General features: G+C 55.3%; 1 protein-coding gene across 3 annotated transcripts in view; it reads right to left on the bottom strand.

Annotated features, from left to right (window-relative positions):
- Nucleotides 1-418: 418 nt before the first annotated feature.
- The window catches only part of TRIO (trio Rho guanine nucleotide exchange factor), a 355,050-nt gene continuing 337,097 nt past the window's right edge, over nt 419-18,371 (bottom strand). For 2 of the 3 annotated variants that reach the window (XM_070476498.1, XM_070476497.1), the window contains exons 48-57: nt 17,561-18,369; nt 13,372-13,619; nt 11,423-11,561; nt 10,414-10,441; nt 10,053-10,215; nt 9,661-9,782; nt 8,280-8,358; nt 6,210-6,410; nt 3,285-3,423; nt 419-2,809 (exon numbers count right to left, since the gene is read on the bottom strand). In XM_070476498.1, coding sequence (XP_070332599.1) covers nt 2,261-2,809; nt 3,285-3,423; nt 6,210-6,410; nt 8,280-8,358; nt 9,661-9,782; nt 10,053-10,215; nt 10,414-10,441; nt 11,423-11,561; nt 13,372-13,619; nt 17,561-18,369 — 2,477 coding nt within the window. In that variant the 3' untranslated portion in view covers nt 419-2,260. Of the gene's footprint in view, nt 2,810-3,284; nt 3,424-6,209; nt 6,411-8,279; nt 8,359-9,660; nt 9,783-10,052; nt 10,216-10,413; nt 10,442-11,422; nt 11,562-13,371; nt 13,620-17,560; nt 18,370-18,371 lie in introns of those variants that run through there. The other variant, XM_070476499.1, reaches the window with a different exon arrangement.

Here is an 18,371-nt window from a genome sequence, read left to right as displayed (position 1 = left end):
GCAGCTGGTTTTACCACTGGTACCACTTGGGAAGCCCTTCAAGTTCTTAAATCCATCTGAATGTTAGTTTTGCTTTTCTGTGTCCAGTATGTGACAGCCTTTTCCTTTTTGGATTCTGTGTTCATTAAGAATCAGGTGCCTTAGTTACTCTAACCAGGACAGGCACAGCTTCTCCGTAAACAGTCAGCTGATGTTCTGGGTTACAGGCAGATTTCTTCTGAGTCTGGGTTGTGAATCAGTCTGCAGGAGCCTCACCAGACTCTTTTCTGGATGTGGCCTACCGTGGGTTCCCAATTCAGAATACTCCTCTCCCCACGCCCACTCCTGACTCAGCAGAGGCCTCCCCTTCAGGGTTTCCCTCATCCATCTCTTTTTGATTCAACAGTGACCAATTTAAATAAAAGGTCTAACACAAACATCAGGCAAATATGTTTAATTTTTTAAAATAACTGATGGCAAAATAAAATATTTACATCACATCATACTGTGTAAACATGTAAGGTCTCTGTACAAAGAAATATACATGCAAAATAATGTAAAAATTTAACTGAAATAATAAAAGAAACAATACACAAATAAAAGTTGTGAGGTTACGAATACACATCCAGTTTTGAATCCAATTTCTTTTAAAAAGTTTCTGTACAATTTTACAAGGAACAAACAAACAAAAATTCAACAAAAGAATAAATAAAAATACATTGGAAGCTGCAAAGCTTGAACTATGCCAGTTTATGGCTGAAGACCCAGGTGTCTGGCTGGCTTGGGAAGCGGGCTGGTCTTTTTTTTAAAGTGTACTTCACACAACAAAGATAAAAAGACATCCAGAAAAATTCAAGCGTGCCCAGAAACCCAGCGTCTTTTGTTGAGGGCCTCCCACACTACAGTGCCACAGACATCAATGCCAGCCTCGAGGTGGCTGGTGCCTAATTGGCTTTTATTTCTTACCAAAATCTCAAAATCCAGCCAATTTTTGTACAGAAAGTTGAATGTCAAAAAGTCTAAAAAGTAGTAAATGTCCAGACTGATTTTGGGAAAAAAAATAATACTTTGGCATTCTGAATAATAGCATAATAAAATTTAAAACATTACCCTATTATCCAGTTTTATATTCAGAGTATGAAATCACTTTTTACAGTCCTCAAAACTGACAAATTTCACCAAGAGTTGTCTCCTTGAACCGATGGCACAGGGCTACGAACCCCACCCCCCACCCCGCCCCCGACACACGCACAAAACCATAAATCTCACTGTACGAATATGTGCTTTTTCTATATATTTATTACAGGTACAACAGAGGTCTTCATAAATAGTTGCATAAAATGTTAAAGCCACAACATTGCACATGATATGAAATAAAACCAAAAAAAAAAAAAAACCCCAATGAGTGCATTTACAGTATTTTCATCTGACTGTATACTGCTCAACAATCTGATTGACGGCTTAGGGGTGGGACACGGGGGGTGGGGAGGGGCTAGCAGGGCAGGACCCAACCTGACCTCCTCGTGGATGGGCAGACCCCTTGAACCCCCGCTAAAGGAAGCCCCGGGCGGTGGGTGGGAAGGCAGGGGTGGGGAGAAAGGACAGACCGAAGGCAGGACCAGTCTTATGTACAAGTAAGGCCTACATTTCATCAGAGCAAAACGATTCATTCTATTTTTATGCAAAAGTTTGAGGTTGAACGCACATTTCAGAAGCCCAGTCTGGCGTCCTGGCGAGAGGCACACAGACGGGGTAGCTGGAAAAGCTCAGAGCCAGGGGGACCCCCGAGCTGGATGAGGCTGCCGCTGGGGGTAGGGTGGGGGGGTGTCTTCCCCAGAGGTGTCCAGTATCTTGTTTTGTTCGTTAACACCAGTGGTTGAACATAGGCATTTGTTTCCTTGAATAAATCCTGGAAAATGTTTTCAATTTGCAAAATGCTATTCGTGTTCATTTAAAAAAGTTTCTTTTTAATTTTTTTTTTTTTTTGCAGAAACCTGAATAAAAGACTGTGACCCAGCAACGTTGTCTCCGCTCTCGCAGAGTGTTCCAGAAGGCCTCCACCCCCCCACCCCACAGGGCTTGTGGCCCGAGTCCCAGGCAGCTGCAGGGCACGGCTCGCTCGGGAACGCACGCGGTGTCACACGACGGGACAATCAGGCAGCGGACTGCTTACACAGTCGTTGGTTTGTTGTTTTCGCTTCCAAAAAAAAAAAAAAAAAAAAAGTCAGATTTAACAGCTGATTGGCAGGTGAAAGAGAATGAGAAAGGACTTCAAGACAGGTCAAACTCGAGGCAGAAGCCTGCTCTGTAAGAAGTTTTTCATGCTACGGATAGGTCGAACGTCGTTCTGGTGTTTGCGCCGCTCAATGAAGGAGGTCAGTCTGGACGTGTCGAGGACGCCCGCGCCTTTGCCGTGGCCGTGGCCCGCCTGCAGCCACCGCTCCTGGAGGGCCGACGCAGCCGAGGGGCGCTTGGCGGGGTCCTCGTGCAGTAGGAAGCACACGAAGTCCTTGGCCCTCTGGCTCACTCCTTGGAAGTAGTCCTCTGGGAAGCTGAAGTCCAGGCGGCAAATGTTGAGGCAGGTCTCTTCCACGCTGTCGTCCAGGAAGGGAGACACGCCGCTGAGAAGCACGTAGGCCAGCACGCCCACGCTCCATGTGTCCGAGGTCAGGGAGACCGGGTTCCCCAGGATGATCTCGGGGGCCGCGAACTCGGGGTTCCCCAGCAACGGGTGGATGTGGTAGGTCGTGTTGAGTTGGACGGCATCTCCAAAGTCGGTCAGCTTGATGGTCGGCTTGGCTGAGCTCTGATCCACGAGGATGTTCTCGGGCTGGGAGACATGACAAGACAGCCGTCAGGGGACTCCCACCACCCCGCTCTTGGGCTGGGGCTCTCCAGGAATCTATGAGGTCAACTGTTCATGTGCGACACGGACCCATTGCTGTCTGGGACTTCCAAGGGCCACTGCTGTACGAAGCCTGGGATTCACTCTCCTTCCTGGCATCGACGGCTACACTGCACCTCCTTGCCTTCGTCACCCCGCCCTGTTCCCGCCCCAGGAACTCTATGAACTATCTGCAGATCTGACATATTAGTCTACTAGGTTCCGGTTTGTTTACATTACTGAAAAGCCAACTCCAGAGCAGAGACTAGACATCCGTGTTCCCATTTCCCACCCCCTGCATCTCTCCTGGTTCCCGGGGGGCTCCTGGCCTGGATCCAGAGGACGGCCCGGGAGCGGGCGTCGTATCCCACGTGGATGCGCTGGGGCCACCTGGTGTTCCCATCTCCGGGGCCCCGCTCACCTTTAGGTCCAGGTGCGCTATCCTGCAGTTGTGAAGGTATCGCACGGCTTCCAGAACCTCCCCCAGGTACGCCCGGATCTTCCCCTCTGTGAGGTTCCCCCACCGCACCACGCAGTCCAGAAGCCGTCCCTGGTCGGCCCTGCAGAGGGAGGGGTGTGTGGCTGTTATGGGGTCGGTCGGTCACTTTAGAGCGACCGCCACGCACACCTCACCTCCGGACCCCGCTGCCAATGTCCGAACAGCACCTGGGGACCACACCTCTACCCGGAGGCAGTGCAGGATCAGCAGGGCGATGCCTTTCAATGTCATCGTGGAGGAGAGTGGGGAGCAAGACAGCCGGAACCCACAGAGGGAACAAGGAGACTGAGATGGATGCACCCAGGCACCCCCGCCACCCTGCCCCAGCAGGCCGGACTCAGACCTGCTCCCTGGATGTGAGCACATGACCTGGGCGACTGCCTGGCACACAGTAAGCACTCTGCTGGGGAGGGAATAATGGGATCCACCTCCCCCAGCCTCAGTCTTGCCAGCTGTAAAATGGGGGACGTGATGGCTAAATGAGAGAATATAAATAAAGTGGGCTTCATGCTGGACTCAGAGTCTGCCTGCTGTGAAATTACTTTTAACTTTAAAGAACCCTTATACAGAGTTGCCCTGTGCCAGGGACTAAATGCTTTCTACCATCTGCTTAATCCTCATGACAACTCTCTGGGAAGAGTGTTTTATTGTTCCCCTTTTATACAGATGAGGAAATGGAAGCACAGGGAAAGTATGTAACTTCCCCAAAGTCACACAGCTTGTAAAGGAGGCTGGAACTGCAAGGAGGTGGTCTGGTTCCGGCCTCTCTGAATGCTGTCGTCTCTTTGTAACACAGATCAGCCAACTGTCTGGTAATGACAAGTGATCAAGGGAACTTCGGTAGGAAGTCGTTTGTTATGAAAACAAAGCCTATTAACAGTATGATGAGGCCTGACCATTTAGTTTTCCAGTGGAAAGAAATGACAGCTGAATGCACTGCAAATTTAAACCGGAACTTGAGGGCTTGAAGGAGATTCTGACTTGGAGTCTAGACCTCTTTGTCTTGCTAAAATTCCCTGGGGGCAGCTGAGCAGTGGTCTTAGGCATCAAGCTTCTACAGCCAGAAGGCACGTTCCCAGGTCCTAAGGGCCCACAGGTGCCAAGTCTCCACCTGGACACCACGTGAGCCCCATAACAGCCCTTCAGGCAGCAGAGACTCGCCAGGAGCCAAGGCTGAGACACGGGCCCAGGTTCACTGACCCACCCTCTGCCCAGGACGCAGTGCTGGGGGAGGCTGGGGAGGGCCGAGGGGCCAGCGATGGGGCTGAACAGGTTCCAGTGGGACCCCCGGGGTGGGGAGACTCCCGGAACACCCCCTCTCCTGGGGGGTCGGCGGGGGAGTCCTGAGGCCGGCCCTGGGCCCTAGGCCCCGGGGCAGCGTGTCTGTGAGGAAACAAGACCAATGGAAAGTCAGGAGCAGGTCCCCGCCGGCCGACTCTGAGAGACTCGCTTTCTACAGAGACTTGGGAACTAGGAATCAGCACAAGAGGTTTGCTTGGGCCAATGGAAGTGAAGTCATAAATCCGAGTGAGTGTAGGAAGTGACTCCCTCTTAAAAGCAGGAACAGGAGTTTAACTTAAGCTCAGTGATGAGATGTTTCTGACAGACCAGAACGTTCTAGGGGCCGGGCTCCCACGCTGGCTTTACTGACACTTTGGGCCAGAGATTCTGTGTCTCAGGCTGTCCTAGGCTGTTGCGGGATGTCGAGCAATGAGTTTGCCAAATACCCCAGGGGGCAAAGCTGCTCTTGGCCGAGGACGCCTACTCCCAGGTCGTAAGTTCCACACACTTTATCTTTAAACAACTCACGTGTTTCCCGAGAAAGCACACAGGGCCCGGTGAGTGTCACAGGGACCCACCCCCTCCAGGGGGCGCTCTTCAGCGAGGCGCACCTCACCCTCCCATCTAAGCACCCTCTGCAGGGCCCGACAAGCTCTGCGAGGGACTGGACAGGCCCCAGGCCTGAGCTGGGGCCCAAAGCGGCAGACAGGAGCAGGTCTGAGTCAGCCCACTCCAGGTGCCCCCCAGCCTGGCAGACACACAGGATCAGGGCAGCCTGAGGTCACGAGTAGGGGTGTGGTCTGCAGAGGTCTGGCCTTGAGGGAACCCGGTGGCATCACCAGGTTGGCTGAGACCCCACGGGAGCCTGGGTCAGGGTGGGGGTATTTGGATGCTAGGTGTGCGCCTCCTTAACAGGCAGCTCACGCAGAGACTGTATATTCCCCTCTAGTATCGCCGGAAAGCTCTAAAACTGTGGTCTCTGATAGGAGACATGTTTTCAGAAGTTCTGTGAATTCTAAAATACCAGTTCCTATCCTTCTGAGACAATAAACAGCAAGACCACTTGGTGGTGGAGCTAGGGGCTAGGAGGAGGGAAAGTAAGGGGGGCCGGGGGGGAGGGGGGCTGGGAGCCTGGGGGAGGGGGGGCTGGGGGCCTGGAGGAGGGGAGAGGAGGGGGGCTGGGGGCCTGAAGGGGGAGAGACGAGGGGGGCTGGGGGCCTGGAGGAGGAGAGAGGAGGGGGCTGGGGGCCAGGGGGAGGGGAGAGGAGGGGGCTGGGGGCCAGGGGGAGGGGAGAGGAGGGGGGCTGGGGGCCTGGAGGAGGAGAGAGGAGGGGGGCTGGGGGCCAGGGGGAGGGGAGAGGAGGGGGGCTGGGGGCCTGGAGGAGGAGAGAGGAGGGGGGCTGGGGGCCAGGGGGAGGGGAGAGGAGGGGGGCTGGGGGCCAGGGGGAGGGGAGAGGAGGGGGGCTGGGGGCCAGGGGGAGGGGAGAGGAGGGGGCTGGGGGCCAGGGGGAGGGGAGAGGAGGGGGGCTGGGGGCCAGGGGGAGGTGGGGCAGAGCATCTACGCACATCTCCAGGACCAGCACGTAGCTGGTGGGGGTCTCGAAGGTGTCCAGGAGGCCCACCAGCAGCGGGTGCTGGAGGTTCTGCAGGATCCCAAGCTCGTGGGTGACCTGGTCGCGCTTCATCAGCTTCTTGTTCACAAACTTAGTGGCCACGGCTCGTTTGGTGCCTTTCTGATCACATTTCTTCACGACGGAGAATCTGCCCCTGGAAAGCAGGTGGTGAAGATCACTCTCAGAGTGCGCTGAGTGGGTCATGGACAAAAGACCCCATTAACCCAGGTGGACCGGACGCACGCAGCCTTCTGAGCCGTGGCCCTGCTCTCCCTGCCACAGCAGAGGGGCTGCGGCCGTATGACAGCCCGAAGGGAGCTGTCCGCGCCTGCAACTATGTCTCCCCCTCCTGGGACAGATGGAGGCAGCTGTGTGACTTCTCCACTCTGACCTCTGTCAGCAGAGACCTCAGGACAGCCCAGGCAGCTCCCACCTCCGCTCTCATGGAGACCGCTCCGCACCATGTGAAGATGCGTGGCACGGCCTACCCAGCGGCTCCTGTCACCCCACACCCCCCACTTCGGACAGTAGTGTCTCCTGCCTCACCAGGTCTGTTCTCCCGTTGCAGGATGTGTGTGTGGGGCTGGTAACTCACTCATCTCTAGTCTGTGGTCTCTGGGGCTGCACCCAGTGAGCCACCCTGGGGAAGCCTCAGATGCACCCTGGCTGGATTCAGGTAACAGGGCCTTGGGCCCTCAAGTCTGAGCCTGCTGCCCTCATGGGATGAGATTCGGGGCTGGGAATGTGAGGGACAGATATAACTCTATGGCCAGGGGCAGGTTGGGGAGGGTGGGCCGTGGGCATGCTATTTGGGGCTCCTCCTCCCACAGACCATACCATGCCAAGCTTAGTTGCTTCAGTTGTATCTGACCCATGGACTGCAGCCCGCTAGGCTCCTCTGTCCATGGGATTCTCCAGGCAAGAATACTGGAGCAGGTTGCCATTTTTTTCTCCAGGGGATCTTCCCGACCCAGGGATCGAACCCACGTCTCTCACGTCTCCTGCATCGGCAGGCTGGTTCTGTACCACTAGTGCCATCGGGACGCCCCCTCCCACAGACAGGTGGAGTCTATGCTCCTCCCTTGAATCTGGGCTGGCAGGCGGCTTGCTCCGTCCACAGACTATGGAGAAAGTGCTGCTGCTGGGCCCCAAGAGGCTGCGGCTCCTGCTTCTGCGCTCCTGGGATGCTCTGCCATCATACCAGGAAGCCTGGGGTGGACGGCTATGAGCAGAGCGGCCGGCTGACCGAGCCCAGGAGGGGCCAAGGGAGTAACTGCCTTGTCAGGGGTACGTGGCACGAAGTGATAACATCGCTGCTCCGGACAGCAGGGCTAAGCCTCGTGTGGCAACAGAGGACTGACGGGCGTAACAGACGACTGACCGACACATCAGGCTGATCCACCCAGGCGGCACAAGGATCCCTGGAGCTGGCCACTCCAGGGATACACCCAGGAAAGGCCCCTGGAGTGTACCCTTGGCCGCTGCGGGGCTTCCCGGGAAGCTTTTAAACAGGGACAAGCTGGGCGGTCATGCTTCCGACCCCCTTCCTGCCACATGACGTCCTGCCAGCCTGAGCCCTGGCTGCCATCTGCAGACAAACACCCCTCTTTGGGTCGAAGCCCCCTCTTGGTTCGTGCTATAAATCTCTAGGCACCGCAGAGACCTGAAGGGCAGCTTCAGCCTCCCTCAACGGGATTCCACGAACTACGTACCACCAGAAAGGGTCTGTGACTTTCCCCCGGATCCCCCTGAGGATGGGGCGTAGCCAGAGCTGCCCTGGACGCAGAGCCAGAGCGACTCCATCACGTCACTGGACGGCTCATGGTATATAGGCTTAACTCTCGCTGGGCGCCTGCACTGGACCTGTTCTCTTACTTCCTCAGTGCTTAATATCGAAAGGCAGCTACAGTTACACTCCAGATGCAAAATGCCTAACTTCCAGCAGCTGGCAGAATGTGCCAACCTCCTCCGTGTGCCCCTGCTGTCTCTCGCTTCGCTGGCTTGGGAGGGGCCCCAGGTGTACCTGCCGAGCTCGGCCACCTCGCTGTAGAAGCAGTCAAAGTTGTCCTTCCAGGTCACCACGATGCCGTCACTCCCTGGACCTGCAAGACAGGAGCATCCCTGAGTCTGCTGAGCGGGACGCCTCTCAGGTGGAGACTGGACCCCTGCGTTCACTGCGGCGGCCGGAGGGGCTGCTAAGGGTCTGAACGGAGGCTCGAGAGAATGGAGACAGGCCAGAAGGATAAGGTCCACATTGCGTGTATGCTGGGACTCAGTTTGAGACAGAGACGGATTTAGTGATGGAAATAAAGGCACGCTTGCTTTTTCATGATCTTTCCACTCGCATTTCCAAAAGCCTAGTGAATAGTCTTCTGTCTCTCAAACTCCCTTGCTTCACTAGTGACTTACTAAAAAAAAAAAAAAAAAATCATCTGTATAATCTCTGTGACACCTCTTAAAAATCAGAACACTGGTTATTCCCTATGGTCAAATTCAAGGTTTTTTTCCCTTTCTTTCTTATGCTGTGAACCCAAGAGGAGAACCCCTCCTTTCTCTGACTTGAGGTTAAAATACATGGGATTAAGATACAGGGGATAAAAGTTCTAAGACGATTCTATGTACTATCTACACATAGAGCACTCCTGGACTCAATTCACCTTGGAGCTGTTCTATTTATTCTTAGTTTTTAAAAAATTTATTTAATTCTTTACTTTTCACTCCTGGAAGCGGCTTCCTATAGCTGGTGTGGCTGGAGGACCCAAGAGAAACCTCAGCGGCCCTGCATCACACGGCAGCCTCCTGTGAAACGGGAGCTGGGAATCGGGTGGTATGTGGTTGCTCACTAAGCATCTACATACATGAAATGCAACAAAAATTCTAAAAGGCCTAAGATATAGATTCTGCCTCCAGCAGTTCAGAGTTGAGCAGAGGAGCGATATCAGGCCTTTCTGGGAGTGCGTTAGTCCCATCAGGGTCGCCTTGCACTCCACGGCTGGGAGGACCCACCCTCTGGCAGGACTGTAGGGTCTAGGATGCACACAGAGCCTGCACAGGACTCACCCACACTCCCCTCTTTCCTTTCTTTTCCTTCTACATGAGACCAACTCAGAAGAGGTCCTCTTAGCATCAAAGCACCAACTGAACACTTGGACAGGGAAGAAGTTGGAGACCAGAGTGTGTTTTGAGTTCTAAGCGAACAGAATGCCTTGCTTCCAGCTGGTGGCTAGCATCAGAGGCTCATGAGCTCAGCGGCCGTGGGCAGAAGCCCTTGCTGGGCACCACCCCTGCCCCCGGTCACCCTCCCAGGCATCCCAGAGGCTGGCTGGCTCCCTGCAGCCCCAGGGTGACTCGCCATGGCTCTCAGGACGTGTCGGCGGTGTGGGGGAGCTCGGGGCACAGCTCACCTAGAACCCTCAGGCTGGCTGAAGACGAGGCTGATCCCATGTCGTTCACCGCGATGCACGTGTAGATGCCGTCGTCCTCGGTGGTCACACCCACGATCTTCAGAGCAGCCTCTCCCAAGTCGCTGCAGCAGGGCAGGGCCCAGGGCGTTCACAAAGGCTCGCCCCCACCCCCACGCCAGCCCCCCAACCTCTCTCCTGCGGTGTCACAGGAAACGAGGTGCTTCAGTGCTGATGGGCAATTCCAACCCTAGCTGCCCACCCGGGGGTCAACACGTCCCCTCAGGGGGGGCGTCCCAGGGCCGAGGTGACCCAGGGAATCAACCGTGGGGGTTCTGGTGGAACGAGGTCATGCTCACTGCCAGAAACCCGGACCCCGAGGGGGCCTCCCTCACCTGTAGGAGATGCTATAGTGACCGTCGTTGCTCAAGGTGTTGTGTTCAGGGCCCTTCCAGGTGATGGAGGCCTTGGGGCGGCCGCAAACCCGACATCGAAGAACAACGGTCTCGCCTGCCTCACACGTGACCTCGCTCAAGGGGATGACGAATTCTGGGGGAACTGAGTGAGGAAGGAGTCAGTGAGCCAGTCGTCCGGCCCCTGCCCGGCGCCCACCAGCCTCCCCCAACAAATGAAATGAGATGCTGCCCAGGCCCAGAGCTCCACAGAAAACCTGGGTCCACAGGATAAACTTGAGTGTCCCCAAATGCTCCCCAGACCTACGCTCTGAAAGACCAGAAGACAAAGAACAGGACTCACCGTCATATATGTAGTTGGGATTGAGAAGCTGAAATGGAAAAACCACACGGTGATTAACCAGATACACGAGCTATTTTGAGATATGTTGCTTTCATTCCAGGGTTACAGTTATTTTTGAAAGATAAGAGGAAACACGATATGGCTTGCCTGGGTATCAATTGAAATTGACCACACTCCCACTGCCTTTGAATGCACTGGGAAGCTTCGTGTCACCCAAATGTAGTTTTTTCTTCCTACTCACGAACACAAAAAACTCAAGAGATGCCCCCTCTTCCCATCCTGTGGGCTGAGTTCAGTGGGTCCCTGGACCCCCTCCTTCTGCAGAATGGCCAGAGCTCTGAGCCGGGGGCTTTGAATTCCTCTCAGGAGATACTGCCTTGTTTTCCAGGCAAAACCCACACAGGTTTAAGGCAATCTGATTCCAGGAGTCATGTGGGCTGGAGCACCCGCCAAGGGAATTCACTGCAGCCAGTGAGCACCGGACTGGGCCAGAGCTGCCCTGAGCTCTGCCTGCTTCTGAGGATCCAGAATCTGTCTCCCTGGCAGCTCATGTGGTAAAGAACCTGCTGCAATGCGGGAGACTGGGTTCCATCTCTGGGCTGGGAAGATTCCCTGGAGGAGGACGCAGCAACCCACTGCAGTATTTCTCCCTGGAGAATCCCGTGGACAGAGGGGCCTGGCGGGCTCCAGTGCACATGGTCGCAGAGAGTCAGACGTGACTGAGGGACTCACACTTCACTGGGAACAGAGCAGCGTTCCTCCTGAGCCACACATACGCCCACTGAGGGCCATGCACACCCACGTACCTGGCTCCTCAGAACACCGAAGCGTACCTGTGCCTCTCTGTCCCCATGAGCCCCCTCCAAAGCCCCTCGGGTCTGCTCACAGGGTGGAGGGAGGTGGGTCACTGCTGGGCAAGGCAGGGCACCAGGTCTGTGACCCCTCCTGGGCCGGGGCCAGCCCCTATGGCTTCCTGAGGTGCACAGGCTCCTGATGACGCCGTGCTCACCTTCACAGATACCTTGTTGCTCAGTCCTTCCCGAGACTTCCGGTAACCGTTCTCTAACTTGCCTTCCCGTTTGCCGTCTTTATCTTTTTTCTCAGATTTTTTCCTTAAGCGGAGTGCTGTGTGCCAAGATGTTGACTTCCTAGGAGGAGAACGACATGTCGTTAGTATCATGCCTTCCTGGCGTTCAGCAAATGACTCCTGGAAGCATCAGAGAAGCTCGCTGAGAAGCGTCTTATGTGGACACAGGATGACTGAGATTCCTTTAGCAGCAGTGATCTCTGCTAAAGAAAACTTTTCTGCGATTTCCACAGATTAAGACCGACAGCTTCCTAAACCAACTTTTAAGTATTAAACTATAAAGATGTCTGTGATGGTTAATTTTATGCATCAACTTGACTGAACCTAAATATTTGGTCAAACATTAATCTGGGTGTTTCTGGATGAGATTAAAATTGTAATTGGTTGACTGAAGTCATCTGCCCTCCGTGGTGTGGTGGGCCTCGCATCTTACTCAGCTGAAGGCCTGAGTCTGACGAAAAAAGCCCGCCTCCCTGAGCAAGAAGGAAATCCCCAGCATTCTGCCCGCAGCACTGGTTTTCCGCTGGCCCCAGTGCAGATCTGAACTCACCAGTATCCGTAAGTCCATTTCCTTATGTTCGTAATAACCACTCCCCAACCACGCACACCCCTACTGTAACTATTTCTCTGGAGAACCCGAAAACACTGCCTGGGAATATTCTTGGGAAAACCAAGTATAAAATAGGATTCTTTAACAGTGTAAGAGAATAAAATATTCCTGTGCATCAAGGAGAAACAGGGCAAGGGACTCTCATGGGAGATGAGCTCTTTGTAGGCTGAACTCAAGCCTGGATGTCTCATGGGGTGCTGGCGCCAAGCCTAGAGGTTTGGATGCAGAGCTGGAATGCCAGCCAGGCTGGGCTGCAAACCCGGCCGGGGTGCAGCCATGACTGGAGGGGAAGGTGACCACCAGCGATGCGAGTCTGGTCTTTTGGACTGAAGTCTTTGGAGGCTTACAAATTGCAGTTCTGTAAAGCTTCCACGCCCAGAAACTACGTGGCTGGCCTCTCCCGTCGTCAGAGAGACTCAGGAAAGGGCAGAGTCGGAAACCAGCAGCTGAATTCAGGCTTCTTTACAATAACGTTTAATGCAGCAAATCTGGATTCAAGTTTCCTGACTGAAGTAATCGAGCACATGTAAGGCTTGATGGTAACAGCATCCTGTGATCTTTAGTTGCAGCTACAGGACGAGGTTCTTCACTGATGCACCCCCAGCACACCCAGTATGTGTTAGGGGGCTGTGGAAAGTCCTCACCCCCCACCCAAGACCTCTGGGAACTAAAATACCATCGTGCTCTATCTAGTGGCTTAAAAAAGCCATGTGTGTGTGTGTGAAAGCAGGTTATTAAAAGAAACCATCAGAATAAGGATATCAAACCAGTCCATCCTAAAGGAAATCGACCCTGAATATTCATTGGAAGGACTGATGCTGAAGCTGAAGCAATACTCTGGCCACCTGATGCGAAGAGCCGACTCACTGGAAAAGACCCTGATGCTGGGAAAGATTGAGGGCAGGAGGAGAAGGGGATGACAGAGGATGAGATGGTTGCATGGCATCACTGACTCAATGGACCTGAGTTTGAGCAAGCTCGGGGGAGATGGTGATGGACAGGGAAGCCTGGCATGCTGCAGTCCGTGGGGTCGCAAAGAGTCGGACACGACTGAGTGACCGAACACCACCATCGCCATCACCACCACCAGCGTTAAGTCTGAGAGATGCACGCCACCCCAACCATCACTATGTGGCTCCACACAGCGCTTAGACCTGAACGTGCTCCGCAGAGCACAGCGCTGCTTTCTCTCAGTGGGCTTCACCCTCCCAGGGCCCCCGAGGCCGCTTCCGCGCTCAGCCCTGCCCTCACCCCCACTCACTTGAGAGTCCCGTCAGGGTTCTCCATGATGACGGCGCTGGTGTGCCCCAGGACGAAGCCCGGAATCCAGCCCTCGGCTGCGGGGCACTGGTCAGTGGCGGCTCGGAACACCAGAAACATGTTCTGTTGATTGCTGGCCAGAATTTGAACGACCTCTCCTTGATAGACGTTTATCTCATCCTCCTTCACTGCCGTGTAGTCGTGTGTCACCAACATGGTGGAGATGCTGCTACTGCTGCTGCTTTCACTCTGGAGGGGGGGAGACGGACAGAAAGGGGGTCTGAGGACGCCAGCGGGCTCGTCCACGTGCTGACACTCAAGTAACTGACAATCAAGATTTCTCTAGAAGCAATTTAAGATAATCTAAAATGACAAGAAGGCCACAGTGATGGCGAAACACTTTACTTTTGGAAGCTTGATTATTTCAGGTCCATCTTCCTTACACCATCAAGGGTCAGCTTATCCTCCTGTTAACGCCATGCTGGGTTCTGTCTGTGTCACTGTGACCATCATGCTCGTTTTAAAAAGCATTAAATTAAGAAGCTGCAAGGAGTAAGCTCTTCAGCTCACTGACAAAGCAGGTCATAGCAAAGCCTCCAAAACTCCCAGATGAAATGTTGAGAGCGTGTTCCAGAATTGTGCCAAGCTGCTCGCATCCTTAGTCATTTCCACCTTTTTCCTTCCTAAAAGAAGAACGCGGGAAAGCTGAAGAGTAAGCCAACCACTGCTCTGCTCTCACGGAGAGTTACTCTGCCTCCTTTATGCTTCCCATGGTGGGTGGCCTGATGAGCTCACATGATTCCTGGGTCCTGAAGACGTGCCGCTGTCCTGGGTACGTTCAGCATCGCAGAGCAGCAGTGGACACCGCTGGCCCCGTAGCTCAGGTTTCAGGGACATCCCTGGCGTGCAAAAGTCTATCTTCCCCATATCTTGGCATCCCATTGGGACCCAAACTCTTCGGGGCACTATTGTGCCTTTAGTATCCATCACACTGACTGACATGCAGCAGGCACCCAATAAGGGTTCAGTAACTCAGTCAATGAGGTGAGACTGCAAAAGTTAAACAAAGATCATTTCTCAAGGCCGTCTGCTCAGGCATACAAGCTGGAGTGGTGTTTGCCTCAGAGTAGCAGAAACACAAAAGGAATTTGTCCCAAGCTGTCATTTACCAGGTGACCCTTGTTCCACGGGAGGAGGAGGAAGCTGAGACCTCCAGACCCTCGTCCAATGCCTTCTATCAACAGCTGGGACGTGGAGAAGGTGTCAGGAGCTACACTAGTGTGTTCTCAGAGGCTCCCACCAAGGATGCTGTCTGGATGGTCATGGCTTCTCAGGACTCCGATGACGCTTCCCTCCGCTGGACTCTTGGATGCCTGGGGCAGGTCCTGGGTCGGTGTAGACGCGACGCTCAGAAACCTTGCCACCTGCCTGTCAGCTCTGGGCTACTGAGCTGCTATGAGGACACATTGGAGCGGACGGCTGACCACTGTCAAGGAGCCTGTGTGCTGGGAACTCCAGGGGCCAGGGCTCTGGGCCCGCAGCAGATGGTGAAGTTAAACACAACAGGGTGGCCAGGGGCTCGGTCCCGTCACGGCTGAGGAGTCCAATACCTGTTCCCGTTCCTCTGGGATGCCCACGCTGTCCACGTTGGGCTTTGGCCTCTGCACACTCCTTTATGCAAATTTATCCCGTCAGCATGACTTACATAGCAGCACCCCATAGTTTTGAGACTACGAAGCCACATTTGCCAGAAAACATGAACAAAAACCAACTTCCATGGCGTAGCCATGTTTGGTCATGTAGGTACCAGCCTTTGTCTCATAATTTGAGCATTCTACCACAATCATAATAGCTCTGAGTAATTTCTGAAAACCTCCTATGCACCAGCTTAAGTATTAGGCATTTGAAAATCTATCTCAGCTGATGCTGTCAGGCACCATCCTCGCCCTCTGAAGAGTGGAGTTTAGAAATTTACGGGAGGCCACCCGGTCACCAGGAGGAAGGCAGGGCTTGTTCTTTCATTGCTGCCTGGGGGGGAGGGGGTGGGTGCAGGGAGGTCGTGCATCTGTGCCTGGGCGCTGGCACAGTCACTGTCTGGGTTGACACATCCCCCACTCAGGCTCTCATCAGAACTTTCCAGAAGGTGCACATTAAAGGCAGAAGAGGGACCTAGGCGGGGGGTTAGGCACAGCTGCTGGGCTGTGACCACAGACAGCATCACGGAAGCAGAGGAGGAGGGAGGAAGCTGCTGCTGACCTGCCAGAGGGCTGGGATCGCCAGAGTGGGTGGGCAAGGACTGGGCGGGGGCGCTTCTTAATTGGGATGCTTAATAAGAGCCCTCGAGGAGACTTTTGAATGCCCGTGCTAAGCCTTTAGTGGTCTTCTTACGCCTCCAGGGCATTTCTGTAAGGTGCTTGGACTCGCTTAAAACACTGGCAATTTCCCTTTCCAGCTAACTGAGCACATTAGAAACAGCGAGAGGCAGAAATAAGAGGCACCTTTTGCAACCTAAACCCTGCCAGCACATGTGCTGGGCTGGGATCGAGCATCCTGGGGGGACTGGGGGTGGGGGCACTAACCGTGGGCGCTTACAGACACACAGACCCCAGCCCAGGCTCCTGCACTGGGGCGGGGGAGGCCGTTCCTTCTGAAACAGCCCTCCTCAGGTGCTTAGGGGGCAAAGCGTCCAGGTCAGGATGGGCTCAAGGGCTGCTCCCTGGCTGATCCCCAGGGGTCTCAGAGGCGAGGCGGTGCCCGCACCGAGCCTTCATCTAGGCGCCGCATCACTGGGCCTCTGCGTCTTTGCCTCCAGCTGACGTCGGGCTCAGACGCCCACCTGCACACGGAGCATTTCAGAACTAACAGGCGATGGGGGGCCAGGCCACTCTGCAGGACATGGTCAGGTACCACGACCAGGACAGTGGTGATGGCCACAGCAGAGGATGCCTGCCCTGACCACTTCTTTTTGAGAGTGAGGCTGAAAGACTAATAAACGTACCAAGAACCATTTCTCGATTTCTTCCTCAATTACACAGAAAGACTGACGTGAACAAAATACATGAGGAAAAACAGGAGGAGAGAACAAGGCCAAGTCAACCCAAACAAGGCATTAATGAAAAGTCCAGAGGAAAAAGAGAAACATGCAAAAGCCAGATTGCATTCTTTTTTTTTTTTTTTTTTTTTGGATAAAGAGAGACAACAGACCCTTTTGGGGAAATGTATTTAAAAATTTATAAAAGGATCAAACATACACTCATGAGAACAGTTCTATTCCCTCACCGCATGCTTTTAGGGAGGTGTTACGAATCGGATTCATCAGCCTTGTAGGAAACAGTCGGGGAGGACAGTGAGGAAGCCACAGGATGGGAGGGGGAAGACCCACCACCGCAACCCCGGGGCTGAGAACGAGGACAGTGACCGGCGAGGCCCCGCAGCGCCCCCTGCTGGACAGATCCTGGCGCCCCCCACTCCAGCCTGCCTGTGCCTCCGCTCCCAGCCGCCGGCCAGAGCCCAGCATCAAGAGGCCCTTAAAGCAGTCTCTCTTCTCGTGAATCGTGTGCAGCTGTTTTTTTGGGGGTGTGTGGCGGGGAAGGGCAAATATTTCCACCGGAGAGATTCCTTCCCCTCTTTGTGCAAGCTGCGTTTGCTTTGAGCTGCTCTTGGACATTTCTTGAGTTTTTTTTGTTTGTTTTTTTTTCCAGCAGATGAGTCAAAAACGCTGCAAAGATTAATTTAAGGCATAAAAGGGCACAACCAAGCGATGAGCAGAAAGCTTAAAAACGGTATACAGGTTTCAGTTTACGCAGGAGGTAGACGGCGGGACACGGACCCCTCTCTAAAAAAACAAAAGTGCGAGGAAAGCAAGGGCGGCGAGAGAGAGAGGAGGTTCCAAGATACTCGGCTGGTCGGAAGATGTGAAAAGCTCAGAGATGCTGCATTCATTCGGAAGGTTAATGGTCTGCGTTCCCCGTTGTTAGCGGACACAAAGCAAGGAGCGAGTTAGTAGAGACCCGGGGCGCGCCGTCCGCCGGGAGCAGGTTAGCGGGCGTCCCCCGCCGAGTCCGCGGCGCGGGAGGCCGAGGAGGAGCCGGTGGAGCCCGGAGTTAGTACGAGGACAGCGGCGGCCAGGCAGGAGGTTTAGAAGAAGAGCCGCGGGACAGAGGCGGGCGCAGGCGGCCGGGCGCTCTTACCCCGTTGCTCTGGGTGGACTGCACGGACTGCTCGCTGGCCGAGGAGCACGTGCTCATGCGGTCCGCGTCCTTGCCGGGGGCCGCGTGGCGCCGCGCCTGCCGCTGCAGGGAGTCGCTGTCCCCCGGGAAGGTGAACGAGCCGGGCCGGCTGGCGGGGGAGGCGGGCACGGAGCTCCAGAAGGAGCCCCCCTTCTGCAGGGGGCTGCTGGGGGGCAAGGGCTCCTTGCCGAACGGAGAGGGGGACGCGGCGGCGGCGGCGGCCAGAGGCGAGTGCAGGGGCGAGGGGGCCCCGGGCCTGGCCTTGCCCAGCGGCAGGGGGCCCGGGCCGCTCCGCGGCGCCTCCTTGGCGGCTCCGTCCTGTGGCGGCGCGCCCCCAGACGACTTCCGGGGGCTCTCCAGCACCTTCATCTTGGGGATCGGCTCGGCGTCTCGCTCGGGACCGTCGGGCTCGCTGCCGGGAGGCGCCCTGCCGGGCGGGCCTGTGCCAGCCTCCGGGGCGGGGCTGCGGCTGGGAGGAGGCGGTGGCGGGCCCGGGGTGCACGTACCTGACATCTTGTCTGCCTCTGCCTGGCTCGAGGCTGCAGAGGAGACCAGCACGGGGGAGTGGTGTCTGACGGGCTGGGGGATCCGGGAGGGTCTGCTTCTGCTGGAGCTGCCGCTGCCGCCGCCGCCGGGGCCACCCCCGCCGCCGCCGTGGTTGCTGCCGCCCCCAACGCTGGGGGCCCCGCTGCTGCCCCCGCTGCCGCCGCCGCCGCCGCCGCCGCTGCCCCCGCTGTGGTTCCTCTGATATTCGATGGGTGATGTCAAGGCT

This window comes from Odocoileus virginianus, chromosome 14 (genome assembly GCF_023699985.2).
Source record: "Odocoileus virginianus isolate 20LAN1187 ecotype Illinois chromosome 14, Ovbor_1.2, whole genome shotgun sequence".
Classification (NCBI taxonomy): Eukaryota; Metazoa; Chordata; class Mammalia; order Artiodactyla; family Cervidae; genus Odocoileus; species Odocoileus virginianus.
This window is presented reverse-complemented; position numbering and strand designations above follow the sequence as displayed.